General features: G+C 42.2%; 3 protein-coding genes across 3 annotated transcripts; 1 reads left to right on the top strand and 2 right to left on the bottom strand.

Moving 5' to 3' along the window:
- Positions 1–666: 666 nt before the first annotated feature.
- Positions 667–1947, top strand: LOC149381861 (low-temperature-induced protein). Its single transcript, XM_089601436.1, has 4 exons — positions 667–730; positions 833–1072; positions 1163–1747; positions 1907–1947. Exons 1-4 carry the CDS (start codon positions 667–669, stop codon positions 1945–1947), a joined length of 930 nt encoding a protein of 309 aa, XP_089457562.1.
- An 821-nt stretch (positions 1948–2768) lies between these two features.
- On the bottom strand, positions 2769–6385 carry LOC149381860 (ribulose bisphosphate carboxylase/oxygenase activase, chloroplastic-like). Its single transcript, XM_089630233.1, has 7 exons — positions 6238–6385; positions 5710–6023; positions 4918–5023; positions 4735–4820; positions 3856–4328; positions 3487–3768; positions 2769–3179 (listed from the first exon to the last, which is right to left on the bottom strand). The coding sequence occupies exons 1-7, from the start codon at positions 6280–6282 to the stop codon at positions 3064–3066; spliced, it is 1422 nt and encodes a 473-aa protein (XP_089486359.1). The 5' UTR covers positions 6283–6385; the 3' UTR covers positions 2769–3063.
- Positions 6386–7984: 1599 nt separating this feature from the next.
- LOC149381859 (Major facilitator superfamily protein) lies at positions 7985–11362 on the bottom strand. The gene is made up of 14 exons (XM_089600731.1): positions 11089–11362; positions 10908–11017; positions 10573–10651; positions 10403–10462; positions 10250–10316; positions 10030–10154; positions 9843–9944; positions 9377–9757; positions 9242–9289; positions 9088–9150; positions 8924–9004; positions 8725–8823; positions 8449–8586; positions 7985–8370 (listed from the first exon to the last, which is right to left on the bottom strand). The coding sequence occupies exons 1-14, from the start codon at positions 11305–11307 to the stop codon at positions 8236–8238; spliced, it is 1707 nt and encodes a 568-aa protein (XP_089456857.1). The 5' UTR covers positions 11308–11362; the 3' UTR covers positions 7985–8235.
- Positions 11363–13244: the final 1882 nt, after the last annotated feature.

Below are 13244 nucleotides of genomic sequence, written 5' to 3'. Positions count from 1 at the left end.
ATTTATGTAATTATACGGAAGTCGACTATTTACCTAAGATTTACGAAACAATATGTCAAACTGTAAATGTAGTTATATACCTAAAGAACCCTTAAATTAATGCCTACTTCCTCAAAATGTGTAGCAGAAATATGTCAATGTGTATATATATTTACATAAGTAGACTAATACACCAGAGAGTAATGCATTTGTGCGTGATATTGATTCTTCTTGTCATAGATTTTCGCTCTATGCATAAGTAGTCAACGTCGTGTGATAGATATATTGTTCATGTTCTTAACGATCGTCAGAGTCAAAGTTCTATGATGACAAACCTGTGCGTGTCTTTCCTTCCGATTGAATGGGATATATTTCAGTTAGTTGCATAAAAAAAGGTGGTCAAATGGATTTTTTTTCTTTATTTATTACTGTAATTATAATTTAATTGGTCGATGTGGCTATTTGAGAACAAGCTTTTGTTAGTCGCAAAATGACAAGCCAATATTACAAATCTCCCCCGCTCTCCACGTGGTAGTAAAATAGTCCACAAAATACAGCACCAAATAGGCAATGACTCGGAGCCACAGACAAAGGCCTCAATCTTTTATTTATACACATATAAATCCATGATTAGTAACTCCTGATTAAATAGGAACTAATCTCTCTCTGCAATCGGTGAATGAAAGAATGGCTCAACTTGATCGTCCCCAAAGACGCGACTCCCCAGCCACCACTATCGACATGCTCCGAGGTAACAACTGATTCTGAAATTTCCGACCATTAAATAGCTTTCTTGACGAGCAAGTTTTCTTTTCATGACATCTGATCTGATGGGCGACTGATTATGATGCAGATGGGGAACCACTGAGAAGGCTAAACATTTCTCAGAGGCGACAAGATCGAGCGGATGAGCATCACAGCCACGAGAGTCCTCAGAAGAAATCGGTCATGACCAAAGTCAAAGAGAAGGCTAAGAAATTCAAACACTCACTGAGCTTCAAGAAGAAGCATCACGACCACGACGATGCCACGCCCTCTTGTTTAGGTGAAGATGAACACGAAGATGGAAATGCCGAATATCTCGGAGCTCCAAGTAATTAATTATCATGACATTATTTTTTTTCTTTGTGACACACACATAACTTCGAAATTTTTATTAGTTTTTTTTTTCTTTTATTTTCAGTGTGTGAATCTCCGAAGAGGTGCAATGAAGCGGCGGCGAGTAAGCATCCAAAATCGAGCCCTGTGATCTGCGAGAAGCATGTTTTACCCACAACCATTCCCTCTGAAGAGCAAAATGTGACCTTTGAAAGCCCTAACACCAAACCATTGACCGAAGCCAAAACAACCCAAAATGTACTAACGCCGATTTCGGAGAGCGTGAGCGGGGAGATCGGACCGGAAGCTTCGAGGGTCCAAGGCCAAACCAACACCAACATTACCGACACTTCGCCTAAAAAAATTGAGTCCGGAATATGGGACAAGGGCGTGTCAGTCAAAGATTACTTGCTGAACAAGTTTGAGCCGGCGGAGGAGGACAGGGCGCTTTCGCGGGCCATCTCGGAGGCGATGGTTGCTCCACGGAGTCCTAAGAAAGCTAGCATTGGCGGTGGCGGATCTAGCGAAGCTAGCGTGGCAGATATGGTAAGAGAGGCTGTTACTTCTCTCCTAAGGAACCAAAGCCCACAGTCGCAGCGTTCCAAACCTTCCGTTGAGACACCGTCGATGATGCCTCACCAAATGCCTGTCTCTACCAATGCTCGTGAAGGTCACTATTATGCTTCCTTTCCTCTCATTTTCCTATGTTTACCAATGATGTAAAAGAATTAAGATAGATGGTTGTCTTTGTAGAAGAATAATACAGACCGTTCAGATTTGACTTTATTTTTTTCGTTTTGTATTGATTGTTCATTTTTCTGTATTGCAGTGGAGGAAGAGAATCATGGAAGAGTACTCCAAACTAATTGAAAGAAGAAGAGAGTCGTTGGGTTGATAAAGATAACCCAATTCATATTAATCTTATGATTACCTTGATTCTGCAAAGTAGGCTAAAAAACCACTTTTCTTAGTACAGTTTATTTAAGATCTAATACATGTCAAATACTAATGTACTATTGATGGATTATTTAAACCTCTGTAATTTTTATTTATTTATGACCATAATCTGACATTGTTTGATAAACTGGAATGCTTATCTGATAATCTCTCTTGTGACATTCCTCATGGCTCACGTTAAGAATTAATCAAACTTAAGGTAGCATCGACTCATTTCGGAAACGACAACTACAAAATGAGTCGTTTTCCTTAATTCAAATTAACTCCGATGATTTTTGAATATCATCAGAAGTCATCATAATTAATCGAAATGAATTGGAAATAAGGGCAAACGACTCTTTTTGTAGCCGTTGTTCTCCAAAGGAATCATTGTTGCCCTTCCCTTAACTCCAATTAATTTCGATGATTTCCGATTAATTCAACACTTTCTTTAATGAAATAGTTAAAAATAATAAATAAATAAAATTGATTTTTTTTAAATAATTCCGTGCGTATTCGTTGGAAGTTGTCAAAAGACTGAGAAATGAGAGTTAGAGATATAAAGAAGTGAGAGAAAGTGTTTGAAGGGGTATATTTATTCATAAAGGTGACAAGTCTAGTTTTGATATGTTACATATAATAATCTCATGCATAATATTTTGTTACTTAGTAGGCCTATAAAAATGAAATTCTCTTTCCAAACCGTTTGAGTTTTAAGTTATTTTGTTTTATAAATAAAATTGAACTCCTCTTGAGAGAAACATGTTTCACAATCAACAATTATCATCCAATATTACACAAACATTCATTGCTTAAAAAAAAACTACATATTGTGAATTTACAAGACTCAACTTTCCAATGCAGCTTCTCTAAACATCATCATAACAAAGTTTCAACCACTCAATCACATTTCATTGAATCAAAAATGCAAAAGCATAACAGCGAGATAGGAAGCAAGCAGCACATAAAACAGACCTATGCTAGTAATACAATTGGTTTTTTTTTTTCTTTTTCATTTTCCTACAAAAGGAAATCAGGATGATGATTTAATCAGAGTGAGTACTCGCAGCTTCCATTGTCACTTCTAGCAGTTGGGTCGAAGTTTGCGGCCGAGGGGTCAGTGCAACCTTCGGGGACCGGCATATTCACTTGCTGGGCCGCCTTGCCTGTTGGATCAAGATTCAAAGAAAAGTTAAAGAGAGAGAGAGAGAGAAAAAAAATCACGGGTTTCCTCTCAAAAGTCAATTGACAATGACGGGAATAACTCATGGCCCTACAAACTATTGAAGTGAGATAGTACCACATTATTGGTTGTGTGTGTGAATTGACATATGTTTATATATCAATTGACAAGTATTATGAAGTTCTCTCTCAAAATTAATTGAAAATGACAGAAGTAACTCATGACATTATAAGCAAATTCTCATCCTCTTTTATCAACGTGGGATTCCTAAGAGAGGGTGAGAGGATTACCGTAAAAGGCTCCTCTGTTGATGGAGTCGGCGTTGGCGTCTCCGAGGGCGGCCTCACTGAGGTACTTGTCGGCGAGCTGGACTCTCTTGACGTTGTCTTGCTCCTGGACGAGCATGGTGCCGTACTCAAGAAGCTTCTGGGTCGACATCTTAGGCTGCTCGAACGTCGGTGGGCCCTCTTTCGAGTTCACGAGCCTCTTCCCGATGCCCTCCACTCCCACGCCCGCAATCCACTTCCTTACTTCGTCATCGTACACCCTTGCCCTCAGCGCTCCAAAGAAATCTGAATCATTTTTCCCAAAAAAATCTTGTCTTAAACTCTATTTCTCAACCATTTCCCTTGTTTTTTTTTCATTGGGAGTGCTATTACCAATAGATTGGCCGGGGAACGTGTCGACGAGTTTGACGATATCTTCATCAGCGACGTTGTCGTGCTTGAAGATCCCGATGCAGACTCCGATGCGGTCCTCCCTCGTGGGTGCCCAATAGAACTTCTCCATGCGGCCGTCGCGGATGAGCGGCGCGTAGAGCGTCGAGAAGTCGTTTCCGGTGACGATGATGGGGACGCGCGGGTTCTCCTCCTTGTTGTACATCCCCGGGAGCTGCACATTGGTGGGGTTGTCGGCGATGTTCATGAGCGTCGCGTTGACCATCTGGTTGTTGACCGTGTACTGCGTGGTCCCGCCCATGCGACCCGCCCCCGCGTCCAGGTCGTTGATGAACAGGCAGCACATCTTCCCTTTCCTGATTATGTCCGCCGCCTCGCGGTACCTCTGCCTTATCAGCTTCGCCGGCTCCCCCGCGTTCCCGCTCTCCAACTCCCCCGCGCTCATCATTATCGGCCTGAAAATGCCAGGCTACTTTAGTCTTTTATCTCTTTATTGTCTTGCGCAGTGACGGAGCCAGCTAAGGCCCAGGGGGGCTTAAGCCCCCCCCTCAAATTTTTTTTTTTTGCACTTTTTGCCCATTTTTAAAAAATTACATTTTTTCCCTTGAAAATTTATACTTTTGGCCCAATTTTATAAATTTTTTACAATCAAGCCCCCCTGAATTTTTTTTTTCAAATTAGCCCCCCTGATGGGCTTTTCTGGCTCCGTCACTGGTCTTGCGTATTTATATTTCTCTTTGATGTATTATTCTAATAAAGCACTTCACAGTGTAACTCTGAAGTATTCAGTCTCTCTTTTTCGTTTCTCTCTCTCGACCCTCTTTCTCTTTTGCAAAACTATCAATCAATAATGTTGCTCACGTGATTCCCATCTTGGCGAACACAAGCTCACATTGGAAGGATTTTCCCTGACCCTTGCCTCCCCAGATGCCGAGAATGAGAGGGACCTGATGAAAAAGCGAGTAGTAATGGTAATTAGTACAATCTAATAAGGAGGGTTTTTGTTTGAGCTTTTGCTAGTGGGTTTTGTTGTGTTGGCTTTGCCTTGATGTTGGGGAGTGTCATGAAGTTCTTGGTGATGTGAACCACGAGCTTGTCCATGAAAGCCGGGGCTATGTAAAACCCGTCCATGCTGTTATCCAAGTTGTACCTGAAAAAAACATCACAATATATTAAGTCACATAAAAAATCTGTTGACGCAACACCTTAGCTCATCACCAACAGATTTGCCTCCACAATAACACTAAATTTTAGTTCTTTATCATCAGAAATTCAGAATATCATGTTCCTTAAAGAATTCGAATCATCTGTCCTATTTTTGTGTCTCCATCTATGTCTCCTTTATATTTAAATATATATATATATATAAAAAAAAAGTATAGTAGTCTTCTTGAAACGTTAAAATTAAATTTTGGTCAACGGATTAATAATTGGATTAACCAAATTGACGCATCATCAAATTAGCTAACTTTCGCACTTATTATCATTTGCCATGGCATTAAATTAGCTACCTTCCCGTTATTAACTAAGCGTCTGCTAAAATACAAGTTTCGTGACTTGGTTAGAGAGAGAGAAAAAAAAAACAGAGAGGATCCAAATGCTTCCCTAACCTATTGTTTCTAACTACACTCATTTTTATAATGAAAATTTGGATCAACAAAATACAAACTTCTAACTATCCTATTTTCTTAAACCCGCTAACTATCTACTAATTATTATAAAATAAATGGGCAAAAATATTAAAACCTGCTACTTGGCACATTTTAGCTATTTCACATATTTACTGATTTGAATTGGTTATTTAGTTAAAACACTCTCGGAAAAATGGGGACATACTGTCGGAGACCGGTGCTGATGTACTCGTAGGAGCTCATGATGGCGTAGTGGGTCCCGGTGCCCTGCGGGGCCTGAAAGAGGTCGTCCACCAAACCCTTCCCTCTCGTGATGTCTTGCTGGTCGTCCGATTGGTCGTAAGCAAGACCGCCCCACCGGTCCTTCGCCGTCTGCTTCTCCTCATCATACTCCGACACCACTGCTCTCGACCTCACGATCCTCCCAACCCTCTTGTTCCCACCCACCTTCAAGCCCTTCCCCAAAAACGCCGAGCTCACACTCGACCCCGATCCACCACCAGACCCGTTCAAGCTCAGCTACAAGAATAGCAAAAAAAAAAAAAAAAAAAAAGTCTTCATTTATTAGTTACTTGGACTCAAGTGTTGTTGATCAAGTGGTCAGGCTCTTGGTTTATTTCCAAGAGGTCCTGAGTTCGATTCTCACCGAACAATTGCTAGTGTTTCAAGTTCGAAAAAAAGATAGTTACTTGGACGTGAAGAAAGAAACTAATTGTTAAGGAACTGTGCGTACTGGTGCTATGTTGAGGGTTCCAACGGTCGAAACTGAGGCAGCCATGGCTGGTAGTAGCTTTGTCACCAAGAAAAACTCCTTCGTTTGTTGATATGAGGTTTTCTTTGTTCTGTTGGTGATCTCAGCAGGGTTTTGGGATCTTAAAAAGAGTGATGGAATGTGCGAGAGAAAGTGGAAAACCTGTGGTCTGTGGTTCCTCGATTGATAACGGCCACAGATTTAAGGATTGGCATTTATGACACGTGGCGATCTCTAGGAAAGTCATTGGCCCACATATCGTATTCAGGCTCATTGCTATCACACGATCACAAGCAAACACAAAATTCACCATAAAAAAGGGTTTTAAAAAAAATAACCTTCCTAAATGAGAAAAAAAAATAAAAAAACAACTTTATAAAATGCCAAATACATTTTAGTTCTTCTGGAAAGCTAAATAGAAATGTAACGTTCGAGAAATTCAAAACCCTACAAATTAAGCTCTCATTTTCAGAAGCTCAATTTCTACTTTTAAGTTATAAATGTGGTGCGAAATGAAAACAACGTTAATTAGCAGCAATTTATTTTAGAGCAACGGTGGATTTTTATTGGTGCAACTGCTAAACGATATACAGTCCACCCAATATAAAGATTTTATAAAACGTCAAAAGTATATACATACAGTTCGCGAAAGCTCTTCTCGTTTCTTTGCTTTGCTATATCTCTCTATATCCCAAAGTGAATGACCGGGAATGGTGCCACGTGGGTGCCACAAAATCTACACGCTCTGACGACAGTTTTGAGTATCTGAGAGCTGTTATTGGATGGAATTATTGTGTGTCACTATTGCTTGAACCATGAGTTTGCGATTGGATTTATGCCACTATTGCTTCATAAATACAACTACAAGTAATGCTTAGTTTTTGTTTTACAACTATATTATTGATATATGTATGCATAGTACGTAATTGAGAGATGCATAATTAAAAATCTTTATGGTGAGAAATCATCAATAATACAATGGTAGTAGCAATAATATATGCAAATATAAAAAATCAAATAAATAATGTAGAGTTTGTTAATGTCAATTCTCAGACCAAACAGTCGATGCATACGTGGCGATACAAGAAACGGAATCGAGATGTCACAAACACCTTTGAGGTCATCAACATCAGTTTTCCATTGGACTCGAGAGGATCGTGAATATGAAGGGTGAATCCGAAATATCACGATCTCTAAAGAGCCCTCCGAATCTCATCGAGAATGAGTCGAGTAAACCGTGACGATGAAGGTGAAACCCGAAATGCCACAATCTCCAAGGGTCCTTAGGAAAGACGACCGAGGTGAGAGTGATTGTCCTCGATCTTGGTCGCCCTTTCGTCGGAAGATCGGGTCTCTGGTCTCCATCACCTAAACGAGATAAGAAAATGTGATCTACCAGGATATGGAGGGATTTTCCCCACACGCTCGACATTAGTGATGATGAGAGAAACAGGAAATTTCAGTTTGAGTGGTGATTTTGGCAGAGTTTTGCTCAGTAGAAAGTCACTTGCCTCAAATTGTTACTTGGGCTTGGTATATATAACCATTGGACGTGTTTGTACAGTCATGAGAGCCGCCTCGGGCGAGGACGATATGTCTTGCTTGGTCGTCGGCCGAGTTCTACATTTATAATGTCGTTTTTGGCTGTAGAATCATCGTTTTTTTTTTCCTTCGTGTGAACACCCGACGGTCTAACAGAATTCACTAGAAAGTGTTGCTACGTCCTCTATTGAGAGCTTGTGTAAACCATAACAATAGTAAATGAGTGTAATCACTTTGTGATCAAATTGTGATATAAAGTAAACTGCAAGAACATATGATCACATGACTCACTTTTCAAACCCAGAGTTTACAGAGTGAAACGCGTACAATATATACAAAACTTGTTTCAATGATTGAACTGGCTTATCAAGGCCATCAATTCATATACAAAGGTCTGAGTTCTTGTTCATGTTCATGGCGATTAGTAAAACATTGGCCTCACTTCAATAATTTGGATTCTATTTCTTCTAGACTCAGACCTTTGGTTTCTGGGACATATAGCACCACAAAGAGAAGTGAGACGAGAGCAATAACTCCGAAGAGAATGAACAGATTCTCGGCTCCCAGAAACTCCTGTAATTTTTAAGACCGGAAAGTGTTATTATAAAAATTTGGAAATGCTTTATAAATTAATTACGTGGTTGAATGTACCTTTAACGGCGAGAATGCAAACGTGACAATGGCATTGGAACCAAAATTGGTGAGAACTGCAAGACTAATCCCTTTTCCTCTCGTTCGAGTCGGAAATATTTCCGACACCATCAGCCAACTAATTGGCCCGAATGATATCTGATAATGTTTACTCAGTTAGTGATCAAATTTTATGTTAGTTCTGATTTCAAAGTTTGTTTTCATGAATACTACTTCAAAAGAGAAAACATGAAAATTGGAAATTATTAGAAATAAAATAAAATAAAAAGTTCTGACCTGGTAGCAACCAACATAGAGAAGCAGAGAAGCTACCGCCACGAGTGGATATCCTCCGAGAAATTTGTAGTACGCAGAAAGGAGAAATAAGGAAACAGCCTGTCACCCAATCCAACCAAATCACAAATTAAACTAACATCACCACCAAAATTCATAATGAGAAAATAATAGTTTTGAAAAATTGTTGGTAGACGCGTACAATTCCACTGACACCTCCAATGAGCAACGGTCTTCTTCCGAGATCGTCAACTTTGAGTATGGCTACTGATGTCATTATTAACTGAGGAAAAATCCAATAGAAGACCAGAAACATGAACATCATAGCTAAACCCATAATAGGACCAAATAAAATAGTATACTCACCTTGAACAGACCAATTACGACGGATACTCGTGTAGCATCAGAGGCAGCCGAGAACCCTGCACTCTGGAGCAATATCGTGACAAAACAAAACCATTACACGGTTAAGATAAAAATGAATTCAGCTTCAAAGACGACATATTTTTTCGTTAATTACCTGAAGAATAGATCCAGCATAGTACAATACACTCGGTTGTCCGGTTATCTATAACAACAAGGCGAAAAAAAACAACTGAATTTTAAGGAGATAAATAAAGCCGGAATTACATTGAAACGTTGAAAAAATGAATACCTGTTGAAAGAGGACTAAACCCCCGCCGATGATAAAGGCTTTCAAATTCGGACCTTGAAAGACTTCAAAGATGTTACCCTCGGAGTTCTGATCGTCCTTATAGGCGGTCTTCAACGAGGTAAGAGTATCTTCGATCCGCTTCTCGGATACTCTGTCGCCCTGAGGCCGGCCTCTCAGCCTGCTCAGAGCGAGAACGGCCTTCTCTTTGAGCTCTTGAATCGGTCCTTTGCCTTGAACGGCCCGAAGAAGCAACCACCTCGGAGACGGTGGGAGACTCCACATTCCCAGGCCCATTATCAACGCCACAGGCGCACTAAGCCCGTACATGTATCTCCAACCCCCGATCGCATTGATCTGAAAGCTTCCTGCGAAATAACCCAACTACCAATACACGCGTCCAGGCTCGGATTAGCCTCAAACTTGGCAATGAAAAAAAAAAACGAGCCTCGTAAAATGGGTCTCTTACCAAGATTCCTAGGACTATGAAAAGCTCCTTCAGAGAGACTAGAGTTCCGCGGATTTGAGACGGGCATGTTTCCGCGATGTAAAGAGGAGCCCCGTGCATCGCCTGTATATATACACAGCAGAAAGTACTGGATTGAGATTGAGTCTGGGTTGAGATAGTTGACGAGGTTTTTCAATAGATGTTTTACCATGCCGATACCGAGACCATAAAGAAGGCGTCCCACTAAGAGAACGTTGAGCGTCGGTGCGTTCGATGTGATTAGACCGCCGAGAAGATACAGTGCGGCGGCGATGATGAGTTCTCTCCTTCTTCCTTCACAGCCCAATCAATCCATGGTGTTGAATAAGAAAGTGTTTGTATCGAACAAAAATGCACCGTTATAGAGTATGCAAGGAAAGTGTCTGTACCGAGAAAATCGGCGATCGGGTACACAAGGGAGGAACCGAGGAGAGCTCCATATAGGGAACCACTTACCTATATAACAACGGATCATATGTTGTTTCGGACTAAATTCTTGATGCAATAAAGAGTAAATTGTGACGGAAGAAACTCGAACATACCACAAGACCGAGCTGAACTGAGGAAAGGTTGAACCAAGTTATGCCACTGAGCTCGGGGGACTGAAAGTAAATGTGTGATGGCATTGAAGATTTTAGTTCTTTAAACGAATGGTTGTAAAATATAGAAAATTTGTTGAAATAAAAGATAACATAGTTGAACCATGACGTACCTGCAATGAGATTGTAGCCCCTGAAGTGGCTCCTATGTCATATCCAAATAACAAACCTCCCAAAGCAGGGAACACAAACCTATAAACTTACAAAAAAATTTAGTCATCTCAGCTTAACACGTTATACCAACAATGGGCTACACAGAGATTTTCCCATGAAAAAGAAGAAAAAAAGGTAATAAACAATCTAATCAAAATTTGCTCCATTCAGGTCACGATATCAACAAGAAACCCTTGTTTTCTATCAATAGATGGATCAATTATCAAAAAGTTCTGATCTTTATCATTCCCATTGCTGATACGAATAAAAGAAGCATGAAAAAAATAAAACGTACGGCAAGATCACCGAAGTCCATGAAAATTCTTCTTGCTCGGTCGCTTCAGAGGCAAGTGACTGAGCTCCTTCTTCGTCTCCTCCAGAAGAATACCCTTCTTGAGCCCCGGCCTAAGAAAATCAAGCACAACGCGAATCAGATAAAAGCCAAATTAAAAATGGGTTTACATTATCAGATATACCTTGGCCGTGAATCTGAGTCTACTTCCCATGACGAGGTTTGGTGAAATTGCGTAGCTGGTTTTGAGATTAGCATTATATGAATCTGGGGTTGACCGAGTGTTAAAGAAGAGCAATTTTTTTTCTTTATTATTATTACTAAGTTTGTGGAATGAGTGATGTGTGTGAGAGAGCTTGGAGTTCGAGTTCAACAGAGGCCGAGTTGAGACGGTGAAAGCCATTTGGTAACAAAGGCATTGGCAGCCACAAAACTGGTCACACGGTTCGTCATTGTTCTTTCCTTCTATCTTGTCTTGGTTGTAAAAATTGGTTCCAATTAGATTGGACCCACAGAGGCTTGTAACTGATTGCCACGAATTTAGAAACCATCTGTAAATAAAGAGTTATGCTATTTGTCCTAATTCACTAGTAAGGAACGATCCACTCGTGAGTTGACACGTGGCAGTTAGTGGCCACGTGTCAACTCACGAGTGGATCGTTCCCCACTCGTGAATCGGGACAAAAATCATTTCCCATAAATAAATTATGAATTTGTTCCGTACTCTTGCGGCAAAGTCATGGAAAAAAAACAATGGATATTTGATTAGCAATAGAGTTTGTGAAATTCCGCAATATTTTTATGAAGTACTGCAATTACCCCACATATTTTATCATATCCTGCAAATATCACAAATTTCGCAGATATTTTTATTTTATTTATATTAATTTATTTATTTACATTATACCTCGCGGAAAACTTTCGACACTTATTATGTTATACCACGAAAGATAAACAATAAATCAGTAAAGTTGAAATAGGACAGTGTTATGTGGGATTTTTCCCGATCATAAAAACCATCGGAGCCCAACCCAAAAACGAGGAAACACGGCCAGGCTCGCCTCCAAGAAGGCGTCCCTCTCACCCGATCCTGACAACGACGGCCTCCCCCTCATTATGACAGTCTCCCCCTCATGATGACGGCCTCCCTCATAACGGCGGCCTCCCCCTCATAATGACGGCCTCCCTCATAACGACGGCCTCCCCCTCATTATGACGACCTCTCCATCATAATGACGGCCTCCCTCATAACGATGGTCTCCCTCATAATGACGGCCTCCCTCATAATGACGGACTCCCCCTCGTAATGGTGGCATCCACTCGTCAATGACGACCTGCCTCATAATGACGCCATCCACTCGCGTCAGTGACGACCTACCTCATTATGACGGCCTCCACTCGCCCATGACGATCTGCCTCATTAAGGCGGCCTCTACTCGTCGAGGGCGACCTGCCTCGTCATGGCGGCCTCCACACTCGAGGGGCGACCTCCCCCGTCATGGCGGCCTCCACCCTCGCCGAGGGCGACCCGCCTCGTCATGGCGGCCTCCACTCTCGAGGGCGACCTGCCCCGTCATGGCGGCCTCCACTCTCGCCGAGGACGACCTGCCTCATAACGACGGCCTACACTCTCGCCGAGGGCGACCTGCCTCGTCATGGCGGCCTCTAATCTCGAGGGTGACCTGCCCCGTCATGGCGGACTCCACTCTCGCCGATGACGACCTGCCTCATAACGGCGGCCTCCACTCTCGCCAAGGGCGACCTGCCCCGTCATGGCGGCCTCCACTCTCGAGGGCGACCTGCCTCGCCATGGCGGCCTCCACTCTCGAGGGCGACCTGCCCCGTCATGGCGGCCTCCACTCTCGCCAATGGCGGCCTGTCCCGTTGTGGCGGCCTCCACTCTCGCCGAAGGCAGCCTGCCTCAAAATGGCGGCCTCCACTCCGAGGTCGACCCACTCCCTCGTGATAACAAGGGTCGGCCTCCACCAAGGAAATGTCGGCCTCCACCCCGGGTCCGAGGAAGTGACGGTTTTACCCCAACCCATCATCACATCTCTATAAATACCTCAATTTTTCCCATTTTGAGGTAAGTTGGCTCACACTTACAAAACCTCTGCTTCTCTCTCATCAGAGCTTCTCTCCCTAGAACTTTGAAGCACGACACCTAGACTAATGTTGAGCGTCGGAGTGCCCGCCGGAGGAAACCCCTCCGCGGTCCTTTAGCTCACTCTTTTCCCTTTTCTCAGGTGACGAGTCGTCGGAAATCTCTTTCCGGCACGGCGGAGATACATGTGTTGGGACAACTTCTCCGTTTGACCACCGCGCGGTCATAGGGTCCGG

The sequence above is a fragment of the Urtica dioica genome, chromosome 11 (genome assembly GCF_054948205.1).
Source record: "Urtica dioica subsp. dioica isolate 48M chromosome 11, U.dioica_male_clone48M_v1_H2, whole genome shotgun sequence".
Classification (NCBI taxonomy): domain Eukaryota; kingdom Viridiplantae; phylum Streptophyta; class Magnoliopsida; order Rosales; family Urticaceae; genus Urtica; species Urtica dioica.
The sequence above is the reverse complement of the archived record's forward strand: the minus strand, read 5'-3'. Positions and strand labels throughout refer to the sequence as shown.